Raw genomic sequence first — 24,351 nt, forward strand, 5'->3', positions numbered from 1 at the left:
CATGCATGAACTTATTTGATTGCATGGGATATCAAAAGTGATTGTTTCTGATATATGGTCACTTCCCCTCTATATTTATAGAGGAGGATTCAGCAAGGTTTGGACATTAAATTATATTTTAGTATAACTTTTCATCCACTAACAAACAGACAGTCTGAGAAGACTGTACAAATATTGAAAGATCATATGTGATTATGTGTTTTGGACTTTAGCCATGGGTGAGAGGATCATATCCTTATGATTAAATTTGTATAAAATAATAGCTTTCAATTAAGCATATGTATGACCCTTTATGAAGCCCTATATGATATGAAATTGATGTTGCAAATCTGATCCAAGCATTATGATTTTGATGATAACAAATATTATTGTTTTTATTACTATTTTTTTCTAATTCTGTGATATTTTATTTTGTTTTTTGTGTACTAACTTTTCAGGAAATTAGTATATCATTCACTTGTAATTCTTATTAGCTTAAGAATGGGTAGACTAGGATTATAGTCAATTTTCATTTTATTATGTGTTTTTCTTTCTTGAGTCATATCATATAATTGGGTGGACATCATTGTTGAGTAACCTTGCACACACATAGTGGGAGAGAGAAAATTATTATTTTTAGAGAGTTTTTTTATACATCGTACTATAAGATTTTGGCTTCATACTGTATGACCTTATTTTGTATTGTAAAATTTTAATTCATACTTTATGATATGTTGTGCTCTATTAAAACTCTAGCCACCAGAGGTTAAGAAAGATAAAAATTATATGCTGATTAAAAAGTATAATTTGATTTGTACTGTATGGCATAATTAAAAACTTTCTTATTTAATCCCTCGATATCAAACAATCAAATCATGGAATATTATTATGACTGATTGTATTATATGATACAATTCATATAATACGATTGGCCGTGTATGAAATTGGTCATTCAAGAGATTGTACCGAACAAACTTCATGATTTTTATATTGATCATACTGTATGATGTCCACAATGTCGGATGATCGACATTATATGAAGTTGACCATCCCAAGGATCGTCCCAAAAGAATAGAAGAATTTTCTATAGTTCATAATGTGCGATGTTTCGATTGTACTGTATGAAATGTTATAAAGGTTGAATAGTTCGTCATCATGACCTTGTTGGATAAGTCCAAATTACATTGACTGTATGATATAATACATGTATCATACTATACGAACAGAAGGTAAATCTCTTGAAAATTAGGGTTTCTTGAAGCCCACTACTTAAGATTTTCTAATTCTTCTATTAGAAAATCTTTGGCTGTTAAGACTTCAAGAGAGAGAGCCTTGAGGGAGAGAAGAAGTGTTTTGTGAGAGATTTTATGAGGAAGAAGTTGTGAGGGGATTCACAAGATTTCTCCAAACAAGAATCTTGCCTAGTATCTACAAGTGCCTTCTTGGATTCTTTGTGGCTCAGGAGAAGAAGTTCTTCAACAAAGATCGTTATTCTCTAACCATTACATGTAGGGTGAAAATAGATTTGTGGTTCTCTATCCATCACATGGAGGCAGAAAATAGAGTTGATGTTCTCTACCTATAAAAGAGTTACGGTTCTCTGCCGCACCGGGGTGGTGAAACAACATCTTTACAAGCTTCTCTGCCTTGATGTAGGAGGAAAATGAGAGTCACTACTATTTAGTGCAAAACTTGAAGAGGGAGTCTCCAAGGAGTGGACATAGGCCAGGTTGACCGAACCACTATAAATTATGGTGTATTTATTCTGATTATTTTATGCACTTTATTTTCTGTAATTATATGTGTGGTTGAAAAATTGGATTTATTTTGTTGTTGTGAAATTTATTTATTTTTGTATTTGCTATATTGATTATAATGAGTGAATTTGAAAAGTATTTAAAGAATTTCTTTTCACAAAAGAATTTTTTAAAATATCCAATTCACCCCCTTTTGGTTAGCCTCAGGCTAGTTCTTAAAGGTCTAACAACCTTCATGAGCTTTCAATTAAATATCTACAAGAGGAGATGAGGTAAGTTTGAATCCAAGCTATAGAGAGGAAGTAGAAATGATTCCTGCATATGATGTTAGAAAATTGAGGAATAGCAAATGGTCTAGGTGTATCATAAGTTTGAAATGGAAGTCACTTGGGATAGCGAAATTGAGAAGAGGTAGTTGTACCATCATCTATTTTATTGATAAAAAATTTGAAATTTCAAGGTTGATATTTTTCTGTGGAGGGGATAATTGTAACACCTACTGAATCATGATACAATTGCACCTGTGTTTATTTGATATGAAAGATGCAACTCATTGAATATATGTATTTGAACTCATCTACATGTGTTTGAGATTATTTTATATGCGCATGAAAGTCTGCATGTATTTTGAACTGGATCTCAGCGATTTGTCTGCACATTTATGAAATCTAAATTTTTTTCTTGGGGGGCCATAACACTAGGGTAGGTGACATCGCAATAATAAGCTCTCTAGAATTTTGACAATTAATTCATGTTACGGTATTGGGGTGGTTCTGCAGTATTGTGGGCTCCTAGAGGGAGTATAGTGGAGCAAGCTATTAGGCACTGTGACGCTCAACCAAGATTTTATATTAAAATATCATTTCTTCTCAATCAAGGTAGCTAGCAAAAGATATATATAGTATATATATAGTATATAATATATTAATATTATATATATAAATACTATGTATAATATATCATATTATACTATTATATTATAGTATATATATGAACACTTGTCTTTTAGATATGACCGGTTCGCATTTTAGCCGCAGTACCACCCCAGAAGTTTAACCTGTTCAGGACCAGTGCCATTAAACCAGACAGAGGGCATTTTTGTGTGACACCAATCCATTGAGTTGTGACTCAATATTGAAAATTATCGAGTATCGGATAGGTTGTATTTGTCTATCTCCATTTTTTAAAAATAATTAAATTTCTTAATAATTTTATTTAATTTATAACTTTATTAGAAAAAAGGGGGATAACCTAATATCTATTAAATTTTGATCGTATAATTTTTAATATTATAAATACTATAGTTCTAATATATTAGTATTTTTGGGGGTATTCAATTGGGTAAATTGGAAATACAATTTTTTTGGAAAATTAAAAATATCTTATGTTCTAAGAATAATATTATTATTCAAATTTGAAGCTTCAAATAATGGCCTTGAAATCTCTCATAATTTGATGTATATTTTGAAACAACACACTTTATACCATATATATTTTGCTACCCACTATTAAAGCATCTATCAAATTCTAAAATGAGATATTTACAGTCCCTTTACTACAATGAAATGAACTTATAATGCTTTATTTTATAAAAATATCGTGATTTGAGGAGATATGGTGTGGGTGGAGGAATGTTTTTATTTACTGCTAAATATAAATATATTGGCGCTAAAGGCACATTCTAGTGCTATATTGCATATTTTATCCTGGTGCTACATTCACATTTTATTCTGGTACTGGTAATATGAGTTGAAGGCCATTTCTTATATGATATAATGGAAGTCATATAGGGCCATAATTCTTTGAATGCTATTCTAATGGAAGGTATAAGGGCTTGAACAAAAAAAGTATTATTATTGCTCTCACATATGAAGTACATATTTATTTATTTTTAGTGAACACTCTATTTTAATTCAGATACCTACAAATAATATCATGCTTAATCTATGATATTTCTTATAATTGTATTTAATTTGTTAAATGTATAATAAATGATTCTTATAGAAATTTTGATCGATAAATAAGACCCTACTGAGCTGTGTTGGTCAAAGTTTATCTGTATTCTAATTTAGGGTCTTGGAAGGGGAAAGATCCCACTTGAGGTACATGAAGCGGAATCTAATCTGTCAAGGTTGTTATATGTATTTTTTTTATAATTTTTTTGTACAATCATGACTAGTTATTTAAACTGCTCTATTATATAGCTCATTTTGAAGACATATATATATGTGTTTTCTATTATTATTATATTATTATAACTAATATAATATATATATATATATATATATATATATATATATATATATTGATGAGTAATGAAAGAAAATATTATGGATGAGTTATTTATTATATATTGGAATTTATTAGTAGCTATGTGGTATATTATTTATTTTAAATTTAATTTAAAGAAGATGAAAAAATATTAAAAGTTTTCCAAAACTTAGATCTTGGACTGGTCTGTTATAAGTCAACACGATAAGATCTATTCTGTCTGTGGGTCTTATCGGGTTGTATTGTAATAAAAATGTATATGAAGTGTATTATTCAAGTTATACTATTCATTTGGGAAGAAGAAAATGTACATTGACCAAAAAGGTAAGTTATAGTGGCCTAGATTAAAGAAGGATGTGATAGATTTTACTACTAAGTGTGAAGACTGTTAGTTTATAAAAGTAGAGCATGAACATCTTGTAGGCCTTTAACAACTGTTACCAATTCTAGAGTTAAAATAGGAAGAGGTGACGATGGACTTTGTAATGGGATTTCCTAGATCAAGGCAAAGACATAATTCCATCCAGATCGTAGTTGACCATTTGACCAAATTTGTATACTTTTTTTTCAATTTAACAGGTTAATTTACTGGGTAAATTTACACAAGTATATATGTAAGAGATTGTCCAACTGTATGAAATATCAAAAGTGATAGTTTTTTATAGAGATGATAGGTTTACCTCTAGGTTGTAGAGAGGTATTCAGCAAGGTCTAGAAACTAAACTAAATTTCAGTATAAATTTTCATCCACAGATCGATAGATAGTTCGAGAGGACTATTTAAGTACTAGAGGATCTTCTGAGATTGTATGTTTTGGACTTTGGTGGAAGTTGAAAATAGCATATTCCTATGATTGAATTTGCATACAACAATAATTTTCAATCAAATATAGGTATGACCCCTATGAATCATTATACGATAGAAAGTGTAGAACCCCTCTTTCATGGATAGAGGTTGGTAAAAGAAGTCTAACTGGGCTAGCCTTAGTCGATGACGCTTTTGAAAAAGATTCATCTGATTAGAGATAGATTGAAGTAATGATGGATAGACAGAAAAAGTATTATGATGCAAAGCATCGAAATGTGGAATGTTAAGTTGAATATTTTGTATATGTTAATATTAGACCAATGAATGGCATCAAGAAGTTTGAAAAAGAATGAAAGTTAAGTCCAATGTATGTTGAACTATTTGAATTAATTGAAAAGATTAAAAAAATCTACGTACATGTTATAGTTGCCAGAGCATATGCCTGATATTCATAATATTTTTCATGTGTTGTATCTGAGATAATATGTATCTAATTTTGGGCGTCAAATTATTGAAATCCCTTAAGTAAAAGAAGCTGAACTCTTAAACATCGAGGTGCCTTTTAGTGTAATAATTAAAATTTTATCAAGAAACTCTATAGTTAATCGTGCTCATCCCATAGAAATATTAGGATAGGTAACCTTCTGAGAAGTTGCATCCACAGGGTAAAATTGTGAGGCCCTTAAGTCATAATGGACAATATTTTGATAGTTAAGAGTTTAGGCTATAAAAAATGATATCATAACAATATACCAGCTGAAAGATTAGAACTAAGTGTCATACAAGACAAAATATTACATCATGGGAGCTACCTCTTGAATCATGAATGGGACAAAGTGCTATGTGGTGGAAGTCATCACTTGAACTTGTAGGGGCTAACTCTAAAATTCTCTTTGCAGGTGGATAATTTTGGGATAGGGATATTGACGAGGATATCTATTACTTAAGTGGGGGAGATTGTGAAACCCCTTAAGTAAAAGAAGCTAAACTCTTAAAAAATAAGGCGCCTTTTGGTCTAATGGTTGAAATTTCATTAAAAAACTCTGTAGTTAAGCATGCTTTTCTCGGAGAAATCTTAGGATAGATGACCTCCTGGGAAGTTACAACAATAGGATATAACCATGAGGCCCTTAGGTCAAAGTGGACAATATATTGATAGTCAGCTGTTATAGAATATCTACAGAGAAAGTTGAGATATGTCCTAATCTGAGCTATAGAAAAGAACTAAAAAGGATTATGGCATATGATGTTTAGAGAATAATTAAGGAATAAACATATCTTAATGGTCAAAGTGCGGTGGAAGTACATACTAGAAAGAGAAGCCACTTGGGAGAAGAAATATGAAATAAATAATTATATTCTAGCTTGTTCCATTGGTCTGAGTTTTAAAATGTCGAGGATAACATTTTTCTAAGAAGGAGAGGATTGTAATACCTACAAAACAGTAACTTATTTCATCTTTTATGCCTCGATTTATTAAAGGCAACTCACTAATTTTCTATATTTAATACTTTTTGTATATGTTTGTAAGTGTTATGTATGTATATGAATGTTTGAATCTATTTTGAAGTGGGTTCTAGGTATCTATGTGTATGAAAAGCCCCCAAAACTCAGATCTTGGGCTCGCCTATGTCAATTCAATATAATATCACTTGTTTTGTTTATGATTCATATTGAGTTGAGTTGTGACACTATTGATGAGAACATCTTAATTAGCTTTTACAAATACTCTAGGTAGATTAGTCAAATATAGTCCTTCGTGGCTTGTCAACCCATTATGCGAGTTAATTGACTATTGGATAATGACTTGTTCAGTTAGATTCATGCTTATATAAATGACTTGATTAATCTAACTTAAACAAATATGATTATATATAAATTACAAAAACCATTCTCTAACTTCGAATGACTTCTATTAAATTATTAAATTTCAGAGGTGTTAATTGTCAAACCTTAAGAATAAATTAATAAATTTTGATTTGATTGTAAATAATATTTTTTAAGAGAGAAACTTATCCATTATATTTTACTTGTGACAAGTTATTAAAAAAAAAAAAACTACATGCACAAGCAATATATTACATGAGGTAGACTTGAATCAATAATCATTATCCTAAAAATCATATAATATATCATTTGAATTAGAGTTCATCATAAGATAATAATAGCACCATTAAGCTAATTCGATGCATGCAAACTTGTGGTAGCAATTTAATAATACCACAAAAACAGCACATTACAATCAGTGGATAGTTGATTTTGATTTGATATATCAGCTATGATATATTGATATGCATGTGATAAATGAAATATTATAATTTTTAAAATAACTGAAATATTTTTAGAAGTGAAATTATTAAAATTGAGTTAGATGAAAAAGAAATAATAAATAAATAAAATATAATGCAAAAGAAATACATTGTATTTGAAATAATTGAAGTTATTTGGGTGAATGTAAAATAAATATATGTAATACTTTTTAGTTTAGCGTGAAGTAAAACAAATGAAATGTAAAACCCAATAATGATGGTAGCAGGTTGTCGGTGGTGGCGAGTAATGGTAGTAGCTGACAGTGGCAGCTGATGTTGGGAGATTGCTGGCAGTGGCGTTTGGCAAGTGGCGGTGAGAGAGACTTTCCTTGTCAATGGTAGAGAAATTATAATGTATTTTGAAATCGGACAAATCTAATGATTTTCCAATACACCAAAATTAAACTTTAGTGTGAATTTCAAATACACTAAAATTTTACTCCACATTTTATTTACTTCAAATCAAACACCAATATTTTGAAAACACCTATATTTTGAATACTTTCTACTTCTTTTAATTCAAACCAAACAACATCTAAGGCTTTGTTTGAGACGGCTTTCTTACAGTTTCTTAAATCAACTTTCTAGTAAAAAAAATTAATTTTTACACTAGAGCTATTTTAAGAGGCAATAAGAAAGTCGTCACAAATGAAGCCTAAAACACATAAAACTACTATTAATTTATAATTAATTACATGGACTATGCTTGATTTAGATTGCCAAAAAATTATTAAGGCTTCGTTTGGGACAATTTTCTTATTATTTTCTAAAACAACTTTTCAGTGCAAACATTTTTTGAACAAAAAAGAAATTTGTACTAGAAATCTTCTTTAGAAAGAAGAACGATAACTGTGTTTTAAACGAAGCGTACAATTCAATCAAAATCTTAAAACTAACCTAAATAATTAGATCATAAAAATTATCAAAACAAGAAGTACACAATTGAAATAAAAAAAAATGTAAAAATATTGGTTCATAGTTGGTCCAAAAATTTCTTTGATTTTTTATTTAGTTCAAATTTATTTTCCCAAAAATATCGCAAACAAAATTTTAATTGCTATGGTCCTTTCATGAATTTATATTGCGGCTTGACTCGAATTGGTGCATAAACTTGACGCGTGCAATTGAAGGTGTATCCATCATGTTTGTAGAGAGTACATACACAACTTTTGTGAGATTGATATTGGTTGGAAAAAATAAAGATCTATTGTACTTGCAAGTGATTTTTTTTTTTTGGAAAAATTTGGGCTTGGCCCGTATATTAAATAGAAGCAGCAGAGTTACAACTAACAATTACAAAAGTGTCTCAAAAATCAACATGAGACTGCTCACTCGAGCACAAAAATAAGCTCGAATAAGATCAAGCAATCAAAAAACTGTAAAGAGAAATAACCTAAAAAGCTCCATAGAATGTTAACACTTGGGTTCATATTAAAAGAAATGATCGAGAATTGTTGTTCCCCTCGGTTGCTCGAAGATCATCCTGAGGGGGCCTGCTTAGGAGCTTCATCATTGACCAGGTGTTGCAGAATCCAGCTGTGCATGCATGGAACGACTCCAGCATTCCAAGTTGGATAGGACCGAAGCATAGAATAACCCAGAAATTTCATATAAGAGGCAGCAGTAAGAGGAACCTCATGATAATGAGATACATCAAACCAACAGAGACTACATTTAGATATATGTGGCATGCCAAGAGAACGCCTTCCATATTTTGATCTTTTGAGTAACAGCTTTTCTAATACATATTGCAGTGGTTGAGCTACTATTAAAAGTATTCCCAAATCTCCTAGAGTTTCTTTCTTTTCATATGAAATAAATACAGCAACAAGTGGTAAGGGAATAAAGATTTTTAACCGGCTGAGAAGTGTCTGGATCATCATTAATCCACTCAAGAAGTTGCATAATATTAGGCCGGAAAAGTAAATGCTTAGATGAAGGTATGGGGTCTAAAAGCATATCATATGAATATGAGCATTCAAAGAATAAATGAGATGTGCTTTCAGCAAAAACATGACATAAAGAACAAGCATTAGGAACCAAAATGTTACGAAGAAGCAAAGCTTCCGCCGTTTTTAGTCCACCCGCTAGAGCCAACCAAGAGAATGAAGAAAATCTCAGAGCATAATTCTGATGCCAGATCAAGTTATGCCAAGTGCAGATGGGCAAATTACTGTGAAAAGCATTAATAAAGTCAGAAAAACTACTGTGCTTTAGGTTATCCCAAATTAAACAAGAGCTAGAATACGCATATATAGGAATATCAATGATAGCAAGCTTCACAGGCTTCAGGATGCTAAGGGGGATATTCCAGCCATTATCATGTATCAGATCCCTAATAAGAGAGTTGGGATTAGTCGCAATAAGCACATAGTAACCATCCGAAAAACTTTCCATATTCTCATTGTAGCACCAATGATCCCAATGAACAAAAATGGGGGCTTGGGGAGTAATACTGAAAGTAAAATTTTCCTTGGCCACCATAGCGGTGTGACAAACAGATTTCTAGAAAACAGTAGCAGAAATAGAAGGTGGTCTCCAAGGAGATAGGTATTTTTCGGTGAGCCAAGTAGAGAGTAAAGAAGCCGTATTATACATTCTAAGTATAACAGAACAATTAAAAGTATATTGCATAGCATTAAGAGAAGGCACCCCTAAGCCACCGTATTTGATAGGCCTGCACACCCTATCCCATGCCACCATATGGATTTTTTTGGAAGAACCTAAGTCCCCAAAGAATAAAAATATGGAGCAGACTTTCTTGAAGTATTTAAAACCATTTTCGGCATAATTGCCCCACGAATCAAGTAGGCAATTGAATTAATAATGGTAAACTTAAAAAATTGCAATCTGCCGGCAAATGATAACAAGTTAGCTTTCCATACAGAAAGCTTTTTTGCAATATTATCAATGAATGGGAGAAAGTCAGCCACTTTCAGACTGAGAAAAGAGAGAGGGATCCAAAGGTAAGAAATCAAAGGACTCACATTACGAATAGATAACAGCTGACATATAGCCTCTTGATTCCTAACTGCCTTAGGAAACATAATAGAGCTCTTCTCAAGGTTAATGTGCAACCCAGACGCATTAGCAAAGGTGGACAGAATGTCGGTTAGCACATTACAGTTTGTCGTAGAAGCTTCACCAAAAATTAAGACATCATCAGCATATAAAAGGTGTGAAACTTTGCAACTTCCCAGATTAACTCCTTTGAAACGACCATCATCAAGGAGAGAAGAAAAGACATCCATGACTATGCAAAAGAGATAAGGACTCAAGGGGCACCCTTGCCTAAGCCCCGTAGAAGAGGAGAAGTAACCTTCTAAAGACCCGTTAGCCAAAATAGAAAAATTGACATTGCAAATGCAAGCTTTGATCCAATGTACAAAGGTTGCCGGAAACCATTTTTGAAGCAGCCAGCTAATCAAAAATTCTCTAGATACGGTATCAAAGGCCTTGCGTATATCTAGTTTAGCACAGAAAAAATTTCCACCACCTTTCTTGATAGAATCAATAATCTCTTTAGCCAAAATGATATTATCAGTAGATATCCTTGATTTAACAAAGCCAGATTGATTTTTCCTAACAATCAAAGGCATAATAGACATGAGTATATTTGAGATAGTTTTGGCAAAAATTTTATAGATAGTATTGCAAAGGGCAATCGGTCTAAAATCAGTGATAGCTTGAGTGTTTTTGTGCTTAGGAATCAAAGCAATAGCTGTGGCTTTGACCGATGGAGGTAGATACCTTTTAACAAAGAAAAATTTTACAGCCTTACAAACCATAGGACCGATGACATGCCACCCAGATTTATAAAAGTAAAAATTGAACCCATCCAGCCTAGGGGAAGAAGAGGACGAACCAGAGAAGACAACCTTTCTAATCTCCTGATCAGAAACACATTGGGATAACACCCCCAAATAGTAATCCAGAATAACAGAACCCACTGGAAATAAGTCCACATCAACATTGGAAGGAGCTGGAGGATTGAAAGAGATTGGAAGTGAAGAATAATGCCCTGGATAGCATTATCATAATTATCCTGATTAAGAGAAACTAACAAGTTGACAGCCCTAGAATTCCCTTGTATGCTCTTAATTTTAGTATACAAAAATTTAAGGTCGTCTTCCCCCTGTTTGAGCCAGCTAACCTTGGCTCTCTGAATGATCCAAGAGGACATAATTCCAGTAAAATCAGCAATATTGTGATTCACATTGACCAAAGAAGTGTTGAGGGAATGGTCAGTAGGGTTATCTTGAATCCTTTCCAGAATGTTCTGTTGTATCTTGTGTAATTCCTCCAAGTGCAAACTAAGAGAGGAAGAGTTGTTCCAGGCTTCCAACTTAATGGAAGCTTTAAAGTTCTTTAAAATGCTGCAAAGAGAAGTCATAGGATTCCCAGAAAAGTGGTTAGAAAAGGCCTCAAGGAGGAGAATCCAATCCCTCTCAAAATTGGTCCAGTAGTTCTTGAATAAGAACCTATGTTGAGAGTTAACTGTGACACCCGAGTGTATAATAAGAGGAAAATGGTCTGAACAGGACGGGCTTTGAGTAGAGCAAAAGGACGAGGGGAAATCATTTAACCAAGCATGATTAATTAAGGCCCTGTCCAGTTTTATGTGGATGGGGTTGTCACTTCTTTGATTGAAGCGTGTGAAGGGATTGCCAACCGTACTAATGTCTCTGAGGCTATGATCAAAGATCATATTGTTAAGATCAGCAAGATCCAATGAAGGAAGAGACAAGCCCCCTTATTTCTCCGATGCATATCTACAACAGTTGTAGTCTCCAATCAAAATCCATGGAACATCCTGATTCATAGAAATATGAGATATAGATTCCCAAAGGTTCTTCCTTTCCAAGGCGCCATTAGACGCGTAGATGACCGTAAGCTGAAACATTTTATTCGAGCCAAAAGAAACCATACCATAAATAAGTTGAGAAGTGGTTAGTAGAGGAGAAAAATTGAGCTTGCAAGAGTTCCATTTGATCCAAATCCTACCCGAGGATGAGAACTCAAAATTATGGCAACTATCTTCATGAGAGAAAATAGTATGAGAGCTTTCAAAAAAGGGATTCGAGAAGGAGTTGGAATGAATCCTAGTCTCCAAAATGCAAATCATATCTAGCTTAAAAGATTGAGCTAGACGTTTACAACTCAGAACATTATCAGGTCTGTTGAAACCCCTAACGTTCCACACAGCAATAGTCGGCACAGACATTAGGAGGAGTTGGATGGGCCTTTTTTCTTACCCCAGGCCAATTTTTTAACCACAATAACAAAAGCTGGTTGTTGCTCCTTACCCTTAGGAGGATTCCCTGAAGTCTTTGGACCTGAAGAGGACTCAGGTGGTTTTTCATTCTCCGGATTGAGTTGCAGGATTTCAATCTTATTGAGTGATAAAACGCCATGTGGAGAAGCATCAACATTTTCAACAGAGATGGAAGTAGTGGATGAGGAAGACACTTCCATAGGGGAATTCAGGTTTGGAATACTAGTTGATCCAATTTCTATACCTTTAGAAATGTTGTATGAAGGTTATCAACTAGTTGCCTTGTATTAAAATCTGGAGGCGTAGAGGCATGATTTTGGGAAGTTGGGGAATGAGGTTGATATGATAAAGGCTGCCCGATGCTATTAGTGGGAGGCTTAGAAGCAGGAGGGTTCAAATTTGAGGAGGAAGCCAGTTTTTGTGTGTCGAGGTGGGGATTAAAAGAAGATTTAGAGGAGCTGTGGTGACGGGATTTGCTATGGTTTCTGCTTTTACTTCTACCACGCAAGTTTTGTTCTTTCAGAGCAGTGGTCTCAACATCTTTAGGTTGTGGTCTAGAGGGGCATACGGAGGAGTAGTGGACGAGTGACTTACAGTGATCACACTGAGAGGGTCTCCATTCGTATTGTACCTTGAGCGAAACAACGTCACCATCCATAGAAACAAGAATTTCGTCTGGATATTTTGTATTACTATCCACAAGAACACAGACTCGGGCGTAAGTCAGCCTCGTCTTCTTTGAAGTGAGAGAGACAGCAGCTAAGGGGACTCCAACCTTGCTCTCTATTCTTGATATTCCCTCAGAATTCCAGCATGCCAAAGGCAAATCGTGGATTTTAATCCAGATGGGAATAGACGTGAGATTCTCCCTCTTGGGTTTAAACTTTGGGTGTCATTTTTGCAAGATGAAAGGTTTCCCCAGGAGAAACCAAACACCTCTAGTCCAAATCGTTTCAAGATCTTCAGCATAAGCAAACCAGAATAGGAAAAAGCCATCACTCAAGGAAAGCATATGCAACTCACCTTTTAAATTCCAAGTCTTCTTAACCGCACCTAGCAAAGCCTCATAATAAGGCCTTCGACCTATCGAGTATCCGACAAGGCAGTGAGACCAATCCCCTGCGCCTGAGGAAAGCTTCTCACCGGAAAAAGGCACGATTTCCGGCTCCAGAGGAAAGTGGGAAAGTTGTAGGGCAGGGGAAGAAGGCTCCTTCGGAGCAAAAATAACACTCAAGTTACAAACTTTTGGGGGAGAATATCGGTTGGCTGAGAACAGGGGAAAATTAGTGGAAGAGAGTCCATGGTTGAAGGGGATGGGGGAAGTCCTCCGACAGAGCCGGAGGAGAGGATGAAGAAAGGGCGGCAAAGTAGAGGATGCCCTAGCCGGCAAAGCAGACGGGTTCCACCAGGTTCCTCCAATGTATTGCAAGTGATTTTTAGCTTAGGGTTTATTTAGGTTTTGGTTGGGACATCTTTTTTATTATTTTTAAAAATAATTTTTTAATTAATTAAAAAAATAATCTTTATTATTATTATTATTATATATTAAAATAAAAAAAATTGTACTAGAAACTTATTTTAAAAAGTTAGAAAGAAAGTTGTTCAAATAAAGAGCCGATAAAATTTAGTTTGGGGGCAGACTTTGTTGGCCACTATTTTTCTTTACCACTTTCAAGATTTTTTTAGAAAATGGTAAGAAAATTGCAAGATGAAGCCTAATTATCTTGTAGATAAAAAATATATTTGAAATTGATAATTTAATTTTTAGTGTGCAATTTAAATCCCATATTTGATTGAATTGTTTAAAACTTTTATAGAGTTTTATAATTTATATTAAAAATTTTTTTTAAAATTATATCTAAGAAAAATTATGATAATCTAGAAATTATAATTTTAAAATATTTTTTCTAATTTCAAATATAAAATATATATTTTAATTATAAAAAGGATGCAACCAGGGGGATAATATCTTAATTATTCAAAAAAAAAAGGGGTTGGGGTGGGGACTTATAAGTAAAAGTGTAAAGATTTTGCAGATATGTCACGGGGGACCATGGGGGCAGCGCCCTGGAATAAATTTTGGTTGTAAGGATATTTTTGGATTCTCTTTACTATTTCTCTTTGTATTTGATTCATCGTTATCTAACAATAACACATCTACACTGTGAAATCCTTTAAACTTTAAAGTTTTTTTTTGTTAATTTAGATAAGTCTAAATTAATTGTCCGGTACGAACTGAGTTCGTATGGGACGAACTGTTAGAATTTTAATTTCTTCTGTACGAATCTTCTGGATGAATTGAACTAGAACAGAACAGAGGCGTTCGTCCCTGTACGAAATTAATTATCGTCTGTATGATTGTCGTCCAAGGACAGAACAGAGGCGTTCGTCCCGGTATGAAATTAAATATTGTCCCGTAAGATCGAAATATATAATCCCGTTATTTAAGTCACCATTTGCTCGATTTAGAGAAACATATAGAGAGAGAAAGAGAAGGAAAGAGAGAGGAAATCCGAATTTTGGGCGACATCGGGCCATTTTTGTCCGTCGACACAGTTGAGAAAATTGTTCGACTCGAGGTAAGACACATTATACTATCTCAATTTTAAAAAATGTGAAAGTTTTGGATAATATTCTGATTAAAATTTTATATCCGTCAGCGAAAAACGGGGGATAACTTTGCACCGGTAAAACTTTTATCACGTAACTTTTTATATGTCATAGAAATTATGATTATGCACATTCTGAATATTTTCTGAAAAATTTTCACCCGATATTCTGAAATCTTAGGGGTTTTTAATGAATAAAAAATTTTTGGGATGTTAAAAAATAGTGCAATAATTGAATAAAAGTCTTAAAACATTGTTCTACACAATCGCTGATAATCTGGTATTTTTTTGAAACTGTGCATTTTTGCCTCGTTGGATTTTCTGTTGTTTGTGATGATATATGTGTACATGTGATTAAATGATATATGTTGGGAGTTATAAGGGGTCATAATCCTTTGAGATTTTGTATGTGTCAGGAAATTTCTGGGAGTTATAAGGGGCTAGAATTCTTTAAGATTCTATCTGTTTCATAGAATTTCTGGGAGTCATAAGAGGCCAGAATCCTTTGAGATTCTGTTTGGGGCTGAGAAATGTGATTTGAACAATTTTATGTATCTGATATGTTCTGGTTTTATAAGCACACATAAAAAGGGAGTCATAAGGGACCAGAATCCTTTGAGTTTCTATTTGGGTCCGAAAAATATAATCTGAACAATTCTGTGCATCTGATATATTCTGGTGCTGTAAGCACAAATAAAAAGGGAGTCATAAGGGGCCAGAATCCTGTGAGATTTTATTTAGGTCCGGGAAATGTGATCTGAACAACTCTGCGATATGAATTTTCATTTGCTCATTTATCCTATACTATTATCATATTCATCCATTTTGTACGATTCATCTGTTCTATACAATTATCTGAGTCATCGAATATTTGCTATGTATTTATTTCATTTTTTTTTTTGTGATTCTCAGTTCAGTGAATTATTTAAACTGTAATTAACTGCTTTTAAACCTTCAATAATATAGTTGAAATAAAAGAATATTTGAATATTTCGATTGGCTCATGTGACTTGTATAGCTCACTGTGATTTTACTCATAGTTTTCAGGATCTTGTAAAGGGAAAGAGGTTATGGACTAGCTGTTCAGGATCAGATATGAGGTTATAGGTATTTTGTTATTTGATTTTTGTACAATCATGACTAGTTCACTTTTCAGTTTTGTAACTCTGTCTGTAGCTATGTATTGTAGTGTATATAATTATTTTGACGAATGAAAGAAATTTTATGGATGAGTTTTTCAGTATTTGGATGTTTTAGTAGTTATGTGGTTCTTTATTATTTTAATGAATATCAGAAGAAAATCTGAAATAATTCTAAAACTAGATCTCGGGGTTTGCCTGTCACCGCTCAACACGATAAGACCTGTCCTGATTGGATTGGGTTGTGACATACACAATGTGTTAAATTATGCTGGAGGCAATTGCCTAAAGACCACGGTATTTAAAAACTTTTAGGGGAGCAATTCGCCCCTATGTGCAACAAGTTTCAATTCCATTTTTAGAGTGGGACTATAATTGAGTCCTTAAAGATAGTTAAGGAAGTCTTTGTCTCTATAGGAAGTTTGTCATAATCTTAGATTTTGAACTTTCTTTGATTTAGAGTAGAGGGGATAACTCATCAATGATCTGTTTGAGTTGATTGCAGCTTTACAAAAAGAGCACAAAGAAAAATTTTATCTTTTTTTCTTCTAAAACAAATAAGAAAATTTCAAGCAAAATATTCTAATCCAATAAGAGCACAAAGAAAAATCTTTTTTGATCCATTATAATAATTTTCACAAACCAAATTCTTTGATTAAAAAAAACTACTTATTTCTCCAGCTGAATAGTGAATTCTACCATTGTCAGCAGCCTTCTGATCAATTATAATCTCATAAGAAATGGGATCTTATGTAATTAGACGAACAATTAATTAATACTAATAGGTTAAGAGGAGAAAGTTGAAGAAATAAAAATAGAAGAATCCATAAGAGGATTAACTTAATTAATTAAAATCGTCAAACTTTTTAAAGGTAATTAATCCTCTACTTAATCTTCTTTTTTCACCCTTTTCAAACATGATTATGCTTTAATCTCCTCATTAATTAATGAAATTATTTTCCTCATATTGTGAATCCTCTACACCACACATCTTACCAACTAAATTAACCTATTTAATTTGGAAGATGATAATGATAATAATATTTAATTCAGCACGTGCATCTAATTCGGCATCATTTGGAGAAATTCTCTTACTGCTGCTAGGCTGTATCCAGAAGAGAATCATACTGAAAGTTGGTGCCTCGCTTTACGAACATATAATTACCAGCTCGAAGATGTGATGCTTTGCTTTGACTGATGGGGATGGGAAGCATGACGTCTGCCTCATATAATTGTCCAAATTTTAAGAGAGAGAGAAGATATTTCTATGGCTATCAATTATCGGGCGACCCAACCCGATAATCAGATCAGAAAAGCCTGGATTTGGGTCGACCCGTTTAACAAATCGATAATATTTTGATTCAATTTTTTGACCAGTTTGAAAAATTTAGGTCAGATCCGAGTCAATCCGCTAACTAGAATTTGACCCGGTTTGACGCGAGTCCCGGCCTTCAGACCTCGTCAATCGCCCATTCGTGCATTCCTGATCGGCCATGCTCGCAGTGGCTCACTCGCCCGCAGAGAGTTGGGTTCCAGAGATCCATGGGCAGCCTAGCAGAAAGCTGGAGATATGAGTGTAGCACTCACACTGTTATGCACATAGCCTCGCCTGAATTTGAAGTCGAGCATTTGTGCACTCTCAGCCCCCCTCGCTCGCAGTCTCGCTCGCGCAGGCGTAGTCCCGCACGTGGCCCTCACCCACCCTTGCGCACTCCCGTGCCAAAAGTTCTGTTGGCATGCTGCGCTGCGCGCTCTCTCTCCTGATTTCAGTGTCGTGTTGGGTCAACCCAATAACCCGCACGGGTCTAGCATGGAGGCTAGTTTCTGAAACAGAGTTGGATTCGAGTCAGCTGAATTGGCACTATCTGCCCTGTCGACTATCCCGCGAGATTAACTAATACTATTAACAGTGGTATTAGATGGTCTAAATAGTAAAATTTCAATGTAAAATCTATAAATTAGATAATTTAAAAAGCTACACGTGAGAAAAAAAAGGGTAAAATGATCGATCTTGGATTTCAGAGAAGTTTCAGATCACTGGTACTCTTTCTCACGTGTCGCACCTCAATATATGCATAAGACCACGTGGCTTCCCCTTCCAAATGCTCTTCCGCATGTGTGTCAGTAACTTATTAACATTTCACTTTCATACCATTAATTCTCCTAACATATATATTTTTTTTATTATCAATAAGGCCCCATTTGGAATCATTTTCATACTACTTCTTAAAAATTTTAACGCTATAAAGTTAATTTAAAAAACAGTAAAAAAGTCAAGTCAACCGAAATCTAAGGATTTATGTGGGACGATTATTTTTTAAAGTAATTTTTTAGTAAAAAATTTAAATTTTGTACTAAAAACGTGCTTTAAGAAGAAGTGAAAAAACTGTCCCAAACGAAGCCTAAGACTTCATTCGGGACAGCTTTCTAAATTCTTTGTAAAGCAGCTTCTTCGTACAAAAATTTCTAGTTAAAAAAATTTTTATATTAAAATCTGCTTTAGAAAATAATAAGAAAACTGTTAGTATAGAAGCTGTAAGATAGGAATTTTTATTGCGTCCTCCCACCTGACGTAGAGATACGTCATCGCAGACTAAAATCGCGCTAAAAACGAGAAATACCGAGCAATACCAAACAATAACGATGAATATCATCATGTGAAGACCAATACCGAGTTATACCGAGCTATACCGAGCAATACAAAAAAATACATAATTTTTCCTAGAAAAAATTCGGTATTTTTTTGTATTGCTCGGTATAACTTGGAATTGGTCTTCACATGATGATATTCCTCGTTTTTATCAAATAATACGTAGCAATACCGAGCAAAAACCGAGTTTTTTGACGGTGGGAGGACGTATCTCTACGTCAGGTGGGAGGACGCAATAAAAATTCGTAAGATAGCCGCTCCAAACGAAGCCTAAGTTTTAGGTTTCATATGAGATAACTTTCTTACTAATTTATTAAGCAATTTTTAAGTATAATTTTTTTGAGTAATAATCTTTTATACTAAATACTGTATTAAGAAACAATAAAAAAATAATCCCAACTGAAGCTTTACATTCCATTAAAATTTCACTTCAACTGCTTTCTTAAAGAAATCCACCGCAGGTTTTGGAAATAAATTTTTTTTTTTTTTCACTAGAATATCACAGTCAACTTAAATGTCTTTTTTTTATTCCTCACCTAATGATACATTGCTGAAAATTTCACATTTTATTTTATTATTTGACTGCTTTGATTTTTAATGCTTTTTAACTAATTAATTAAGCCAAGTCAATCTCTAATAAATAACTTAATTTATGGGTTAAATTTCAAAATAATCCCCTACTATTCTAATATAATTATTTTAATCCAAAAGCATAACATTGCTCAATTTTATGTCACAATTATAACATGAAGATTTATTTTGGATTAATTTTATATAATGAAGGGACTAAATTGTAATATTATGATATTCTGAGATTAAATTGATCATATATAAATAGTTTGACGGTTATTTTGAAAAAATTTCTCATTTAAATAATTAATGTAATAACAGAAGCTAATTAAGGCATCATTATCGTTAACAATAAGATTCGTCTATTTTTCCAGTTAATGTGAGCATCAGTCATCACATCTTTAAGGACTGGGTAGGAGCAAGTCCATGTCTTTTCCCCTATTTTATATTCCATAAAATAATTTTAGTAAAATAAATAAATAAAAAAATTATTTTTTAAAACAATTTTTTAATAAAAAATAAATAACTAATTGAAAAAAATATATATATACTAAGATGTTACATAAGAAAGCAGTAAGAAAGCTGTTCCAAACGAAGCCTAAGATTATCATTACGAAGAAGCCTTGCAACCAGATTGAGTTGTCAAAAATTTTAAATTTATATTGAGATTAAAATAATTTAAGATATTATGTACATCTCTTCTTTAATCTCAATGTAAATTCAAAAATTTTGAAATATATTACCGTTGAAGCAGTTTTGTTTTTCCAATCTCTAATAGTATTGCCAGAGGAGAGGATCGTCGGCTTCAGGCAGAACCCAAGACCTCCAGTCGAGGAGGAGGTCGGGTAAGTCGAAGAGCGAGTCGTCATTACCGTTGGATGAAGAAGTAGTGTTTGGGGAGCGTTGGGGCTGCAGTGTGGAATGAGTAGTGTAAGTGGTGGCGGCAGCTTTTGCGGCAGCAGCTTGAATGTCTTTGGGGGTGGTGGTGGCGGGGCGGGGGAGTTCAGCGGCGAGTTCTGGAAAATTGAGATAGGCGGATTGGCCTTTGATGGTGAGGGCAGCGACATCGTGGGCGCGAGCGGCCATTTCTGCGGTGGGGAAAGTGCCTAACCAGATTCGAGATTTCTTCCGAGGTTCGCGGATTTCTGAGACCCATTTTCCCCAATTGCGCATACGAACGCCGCGGTATGAAGGGGGTTCTTTGGCGTCTTTGCTGCGTTTCTTGGACTCAGTGGGGGTGGCAGGGGAGGTGGAAGAGGTGGAGGTGAAAGAAAAGGAGGGTGAAGAAGAAGAGGAGGGTGAAGAAGAAGAAGAGGAGGAGGAAGAGGTGATGATGAGATCAGAAGGGTGGGGGAGGGGTTCTTCCATGAGGAAATAAGAATGGAGGTGGAGGAAGGAGAAGTGGTTGGAGATACTGTCAATGGGGGCTTTTAAGACAGAGCTAAATAGATGGGAAGAAGGTGAGGGGGAAGAGTGGAGGAGAAATTAAAGAAGGGGTAGGGCCCTCGAAATAAGGGGAAAAAAAGTTTGTCTGTGCATTCTATAATTACTAAAAGATTGTTGAGCAATATTTACTTAATTGAATTCGATTGGACTTTGGCATCATCTTTTCACATCTTTTCAAATTGAAAATTTTGGAGGAGTTTTAAATTATTTCATGTTTTTTTTTTTTAAGGTTAAATAAATTGAATTCGATTGGACTTTGGCTTCTTTATTACTTTTAAAATAGATTTTTAGTATAAAAATATTTTAAACTAAAAAAATTTGTACTAAAAAATTATTTTAGAAAGAAGGAAGAAAGTTGTCCGAAATGAAGTCTAAATCTCTATGAAGACCCTTGTTAACCCATCACTTTTAATTGATATTAAAGTATTTTGATGATCAAATTTATTTTCCAAATATAGCATAGATTTATTTTACTAAGATTAGAAGATTTTGTAATTAATAAAAATTGATCTCATAATCATACTATCTAATATAAATTGTATTATAAGATATCCTTATTTTGGTATAATTATAATATTATTAATTTTTATTGATTAAGATAGTTTAAAATTTAAACTAATTATAATTGATATGTCATCAAAAATTTATCTTGATTAAGAGCAAATCTCGAGCCAAAACAAAGTTGGAAACTTTGGAAATTCAATTTGGGACCATCTGAACTCCAATTTAAGCAAATTTATAGTCAAACTGAATGTCTCGAAAAGATGAACCCAACGACACCAAAGTCGACTCAATTCGAGCCCAAATGGGACTAAATCGAAGACCCGAAGATCATTTCGAAGGTTCAAACTATAAATTGGATGACCAAACGTACGGTTTCTAAACATTACATGCTTATAGTCGAATCTTGCGTCTCGATGAGATAAATTAGCTCAAGATCATTGAATTATGACATCATTAAGGCAATCAAATACTCGATAAATGCTCTATAATCAAAGGAGTTGCCACCAACTAACACCTGACTTTTGCCCGGCTATCGACTATTATTAGACTCCCCCCCACCCAAACAACTATAGCTAGACAACGGTCTTTCTAACTAATGTTGCCCACCGACTACAGTCCTTCTGACCACCGTCGTCAGATTACAGTTCTTCCGACCTCCATCTCCATACAACTTGTCTTTCTGACCAATGTTATATGCTGACTATGATCCTTCCGACCTTCATCGCTAGACTATAGTTCTTCCGACCTCCATCGTCAGACAACAGTCTTTCTAACCATTGTCTCCTACTATGATCCTTCCGACCTCCATTGACAAACTATGATTCTTCTGACTCCATCAGTAGAAAATAATCTTTTTGACCACTGACGCTCACCGACTACGATCCTACTGACCTTCGTCTCCAAACAACAGACTTTTTGACCACTGTCACCAACTGATTAAAGTCTTTTCGATCTCTGTCACCAGACTACGGTCCTAATGATGTTCATCTCCACAAAATAGTGTTTTTGACTATAGTCGCTCGATTATTATGGTCCTTCCGAGTTCTGTCGCAAGACTATGATCCTTCCAACTTCTATCGCTAGACAATGATCTTTTTGACCACTGTAGCCAGACGACGATATTCCTTTCTACGTCCGTCGCCAAACTAAAATTCTTCGGACATCTTTGGCCAGACAACAACCTTTATGACCACTTTCGCTCACCAACTATGGTCCTTCCGGCCTCCATTGACATACTACGATCCTTCCAACTTCTGTCACCAGATAATGGTCTTTTAAATCACTGTCGCCTACCGACTACGGTCGTTTCGACTACAGTCGCCAAACTACATTTCATGGCCAGAAAACGACCTCTATTGTTAGACAATGATTTTTTTGACCACTGTCGGCTGCCTACTACGGTCTTTTCAACCTCCATCACCAGACTACAGTCCTTCCTAACTCCGTTGCCAGACAATGATCTTTCAGATCACTGTCGCCTGCTGACTACATCCTTCTAACTTACATCGCTAGACTACGATTCTTCTAACCTCCGTTGCTAGACAATGGTCATTTCGACCTCCGTTATTGGCCAACTAAGATCCTTTCGACTATCGTCACCCGACTACGATCTTTTTGACCTCCATCACCCGCCGACTATGATCCTCCCGACCAAATAAACATGTCAATACTGATTCTTTTAATTCCCACCATGCAATGCACTCTATATGATGTATATTTATTACATCGAGCTAAGGACTTCTCCTTAAAGATGGGCCTCATTTGTAATCGACTATAAAAAGTAATGGATTAATTTAATTGGCAAAGCCCCGTGGTTTTCCCCCTTATTTCAGGGGTTTCCACATAAAAATTATGGTATCTCTTATGAATGATACATTCTCTTTTTTATTTGATTGTGTGCTGGATCTTCGTACAAAGCTAAGATATTAAACTTTATACTTATCTATCACCGTGAATATTCCAGGACACAAAACTATTATATGATATACATATATTATACAATACCATAATTTTCTCCATCTAAACGATAACTTTAGTTACCTTAACTATTTTAAATCAATATTTAAACTAATCCAAATATAAAATATATATTGTACCATATGATCAAATTTCAGAATTAATATAACCAAGCAACTAGTTTTACTAGATGATGTAGGCTTCGTTTGGGATGGCTTTCTTATTGCATCTTAAAGTAAATTTTTAGTATAAAAATTAAAAATTTTGTACTAGAAAGAAGCTTTAAGAAGCAATAATAAAGTCATGCCAAACAAAGCCTTAATAAGGATTTGGTTGAAGTAATCATATTATAGGAATAAAAATAATCTTTTTTGACAAAGTTAAGGTTATTATGCTACTTACTTAGTATAGAAGACTTTTTTTAAATCTTAAATGTGAGAGACGAGTGATAGGGAGAGAACATGGAGAAGAGATATTTTCTTAAAGAAGTTTATTTGAGCCTACATTAGCAAACTCTAAAATAGTTTTCGTAGGAGACATTGTGCTCATTAGTTAGAGACCTCTTGTTTAAAAAAAAAATAATTAAAATAATTTTAAAAAATTTTAAAAAAAAAGTGCCCATTAGTTAGAGACCTCTTATTTATACCTTATGATCCTCATAGTTTAAAAATATGACTATTTTGAGAGCTATTATTTTATATTTATAAGAGAGCTTCAATCCATAAAGTATGGTCGGACATCATCCATCAAATAAATTTGAATTCAACATCCTCTTAGGTGCGGTGAGTGTGGATATGATGTTAAAAGTCAAAAAACTTCTACCCACCGAGCAACCGGAGACCTCCGTGAACATGATGAACCTTGAATATTTCACTCATCATGAGCTATAAGAAATGGATGACTGACTTCTAAAGTCCATCTAAGATGCTCTCGCAATTGTTAGCAACCAAGCACGAACTGCCTATGTACCCAAAAGACTATCTGATCCAAACACTCATCCTGAGATGCGAAAGAAGTACACACTTTTGATTTGGTTAACAGCCACACTCGCACCCAGGCAAGAGATGAAAATTCCAGCT

At 34.0% G+C, this 24,351-nt stretch overlaps 1 protein-coding gene across 1 annotated transcript; it reads right to left on the bottom strand.

The window, feature by feature from the left end:
- Window positions 1-20,131: 20,131 nt before the first annotated feature.
- On the bottom strand, window positions 20,132-20,794 carry LOC110114282 (ethylene-responsive transcription factor ERF039-like). The gene has a single exon (XM_020847119.2). The coding sequence runs from the start codon at window positions 20,732-20,734 to the stop codon at window positions 20,138-20,140; it is 597 nt and encodes a 198-aa protein (XP_020702778.1). The 5' UTR covers window positions 20,735-20,794; the 3' UTR covers window positions 20,132-20,137.
- Window positions 20,795-24,351: the final 3,557 nt, after the last annotated feature.

This window comes from Dendrobium catenatum, unplaced genomic scaffold (genome assembly GCF_001605985.2).
Source record: "Dendrobium catenatum unplaced genomic scaffold, ASM160598v2 fragScaff_scaffold_1143, whole genome shotgun sequence".
NCBI lineage: Eukaryota > Viridiplantae > Streptophyta > Magnoliopsida > Asparagales > Orchidaceae > Dendrobium > Dendrobium catenatum.

What these genes read in the sequence shown, in the direction of transcription:
- LOC110114282 (XM_020847119.2), bottom strand. Translation starts at nt 20,734, where the DNA reads ATGGAAGAACCCCTCCCCCACCCTTCTGATCTCATCATCACCTCTTCC.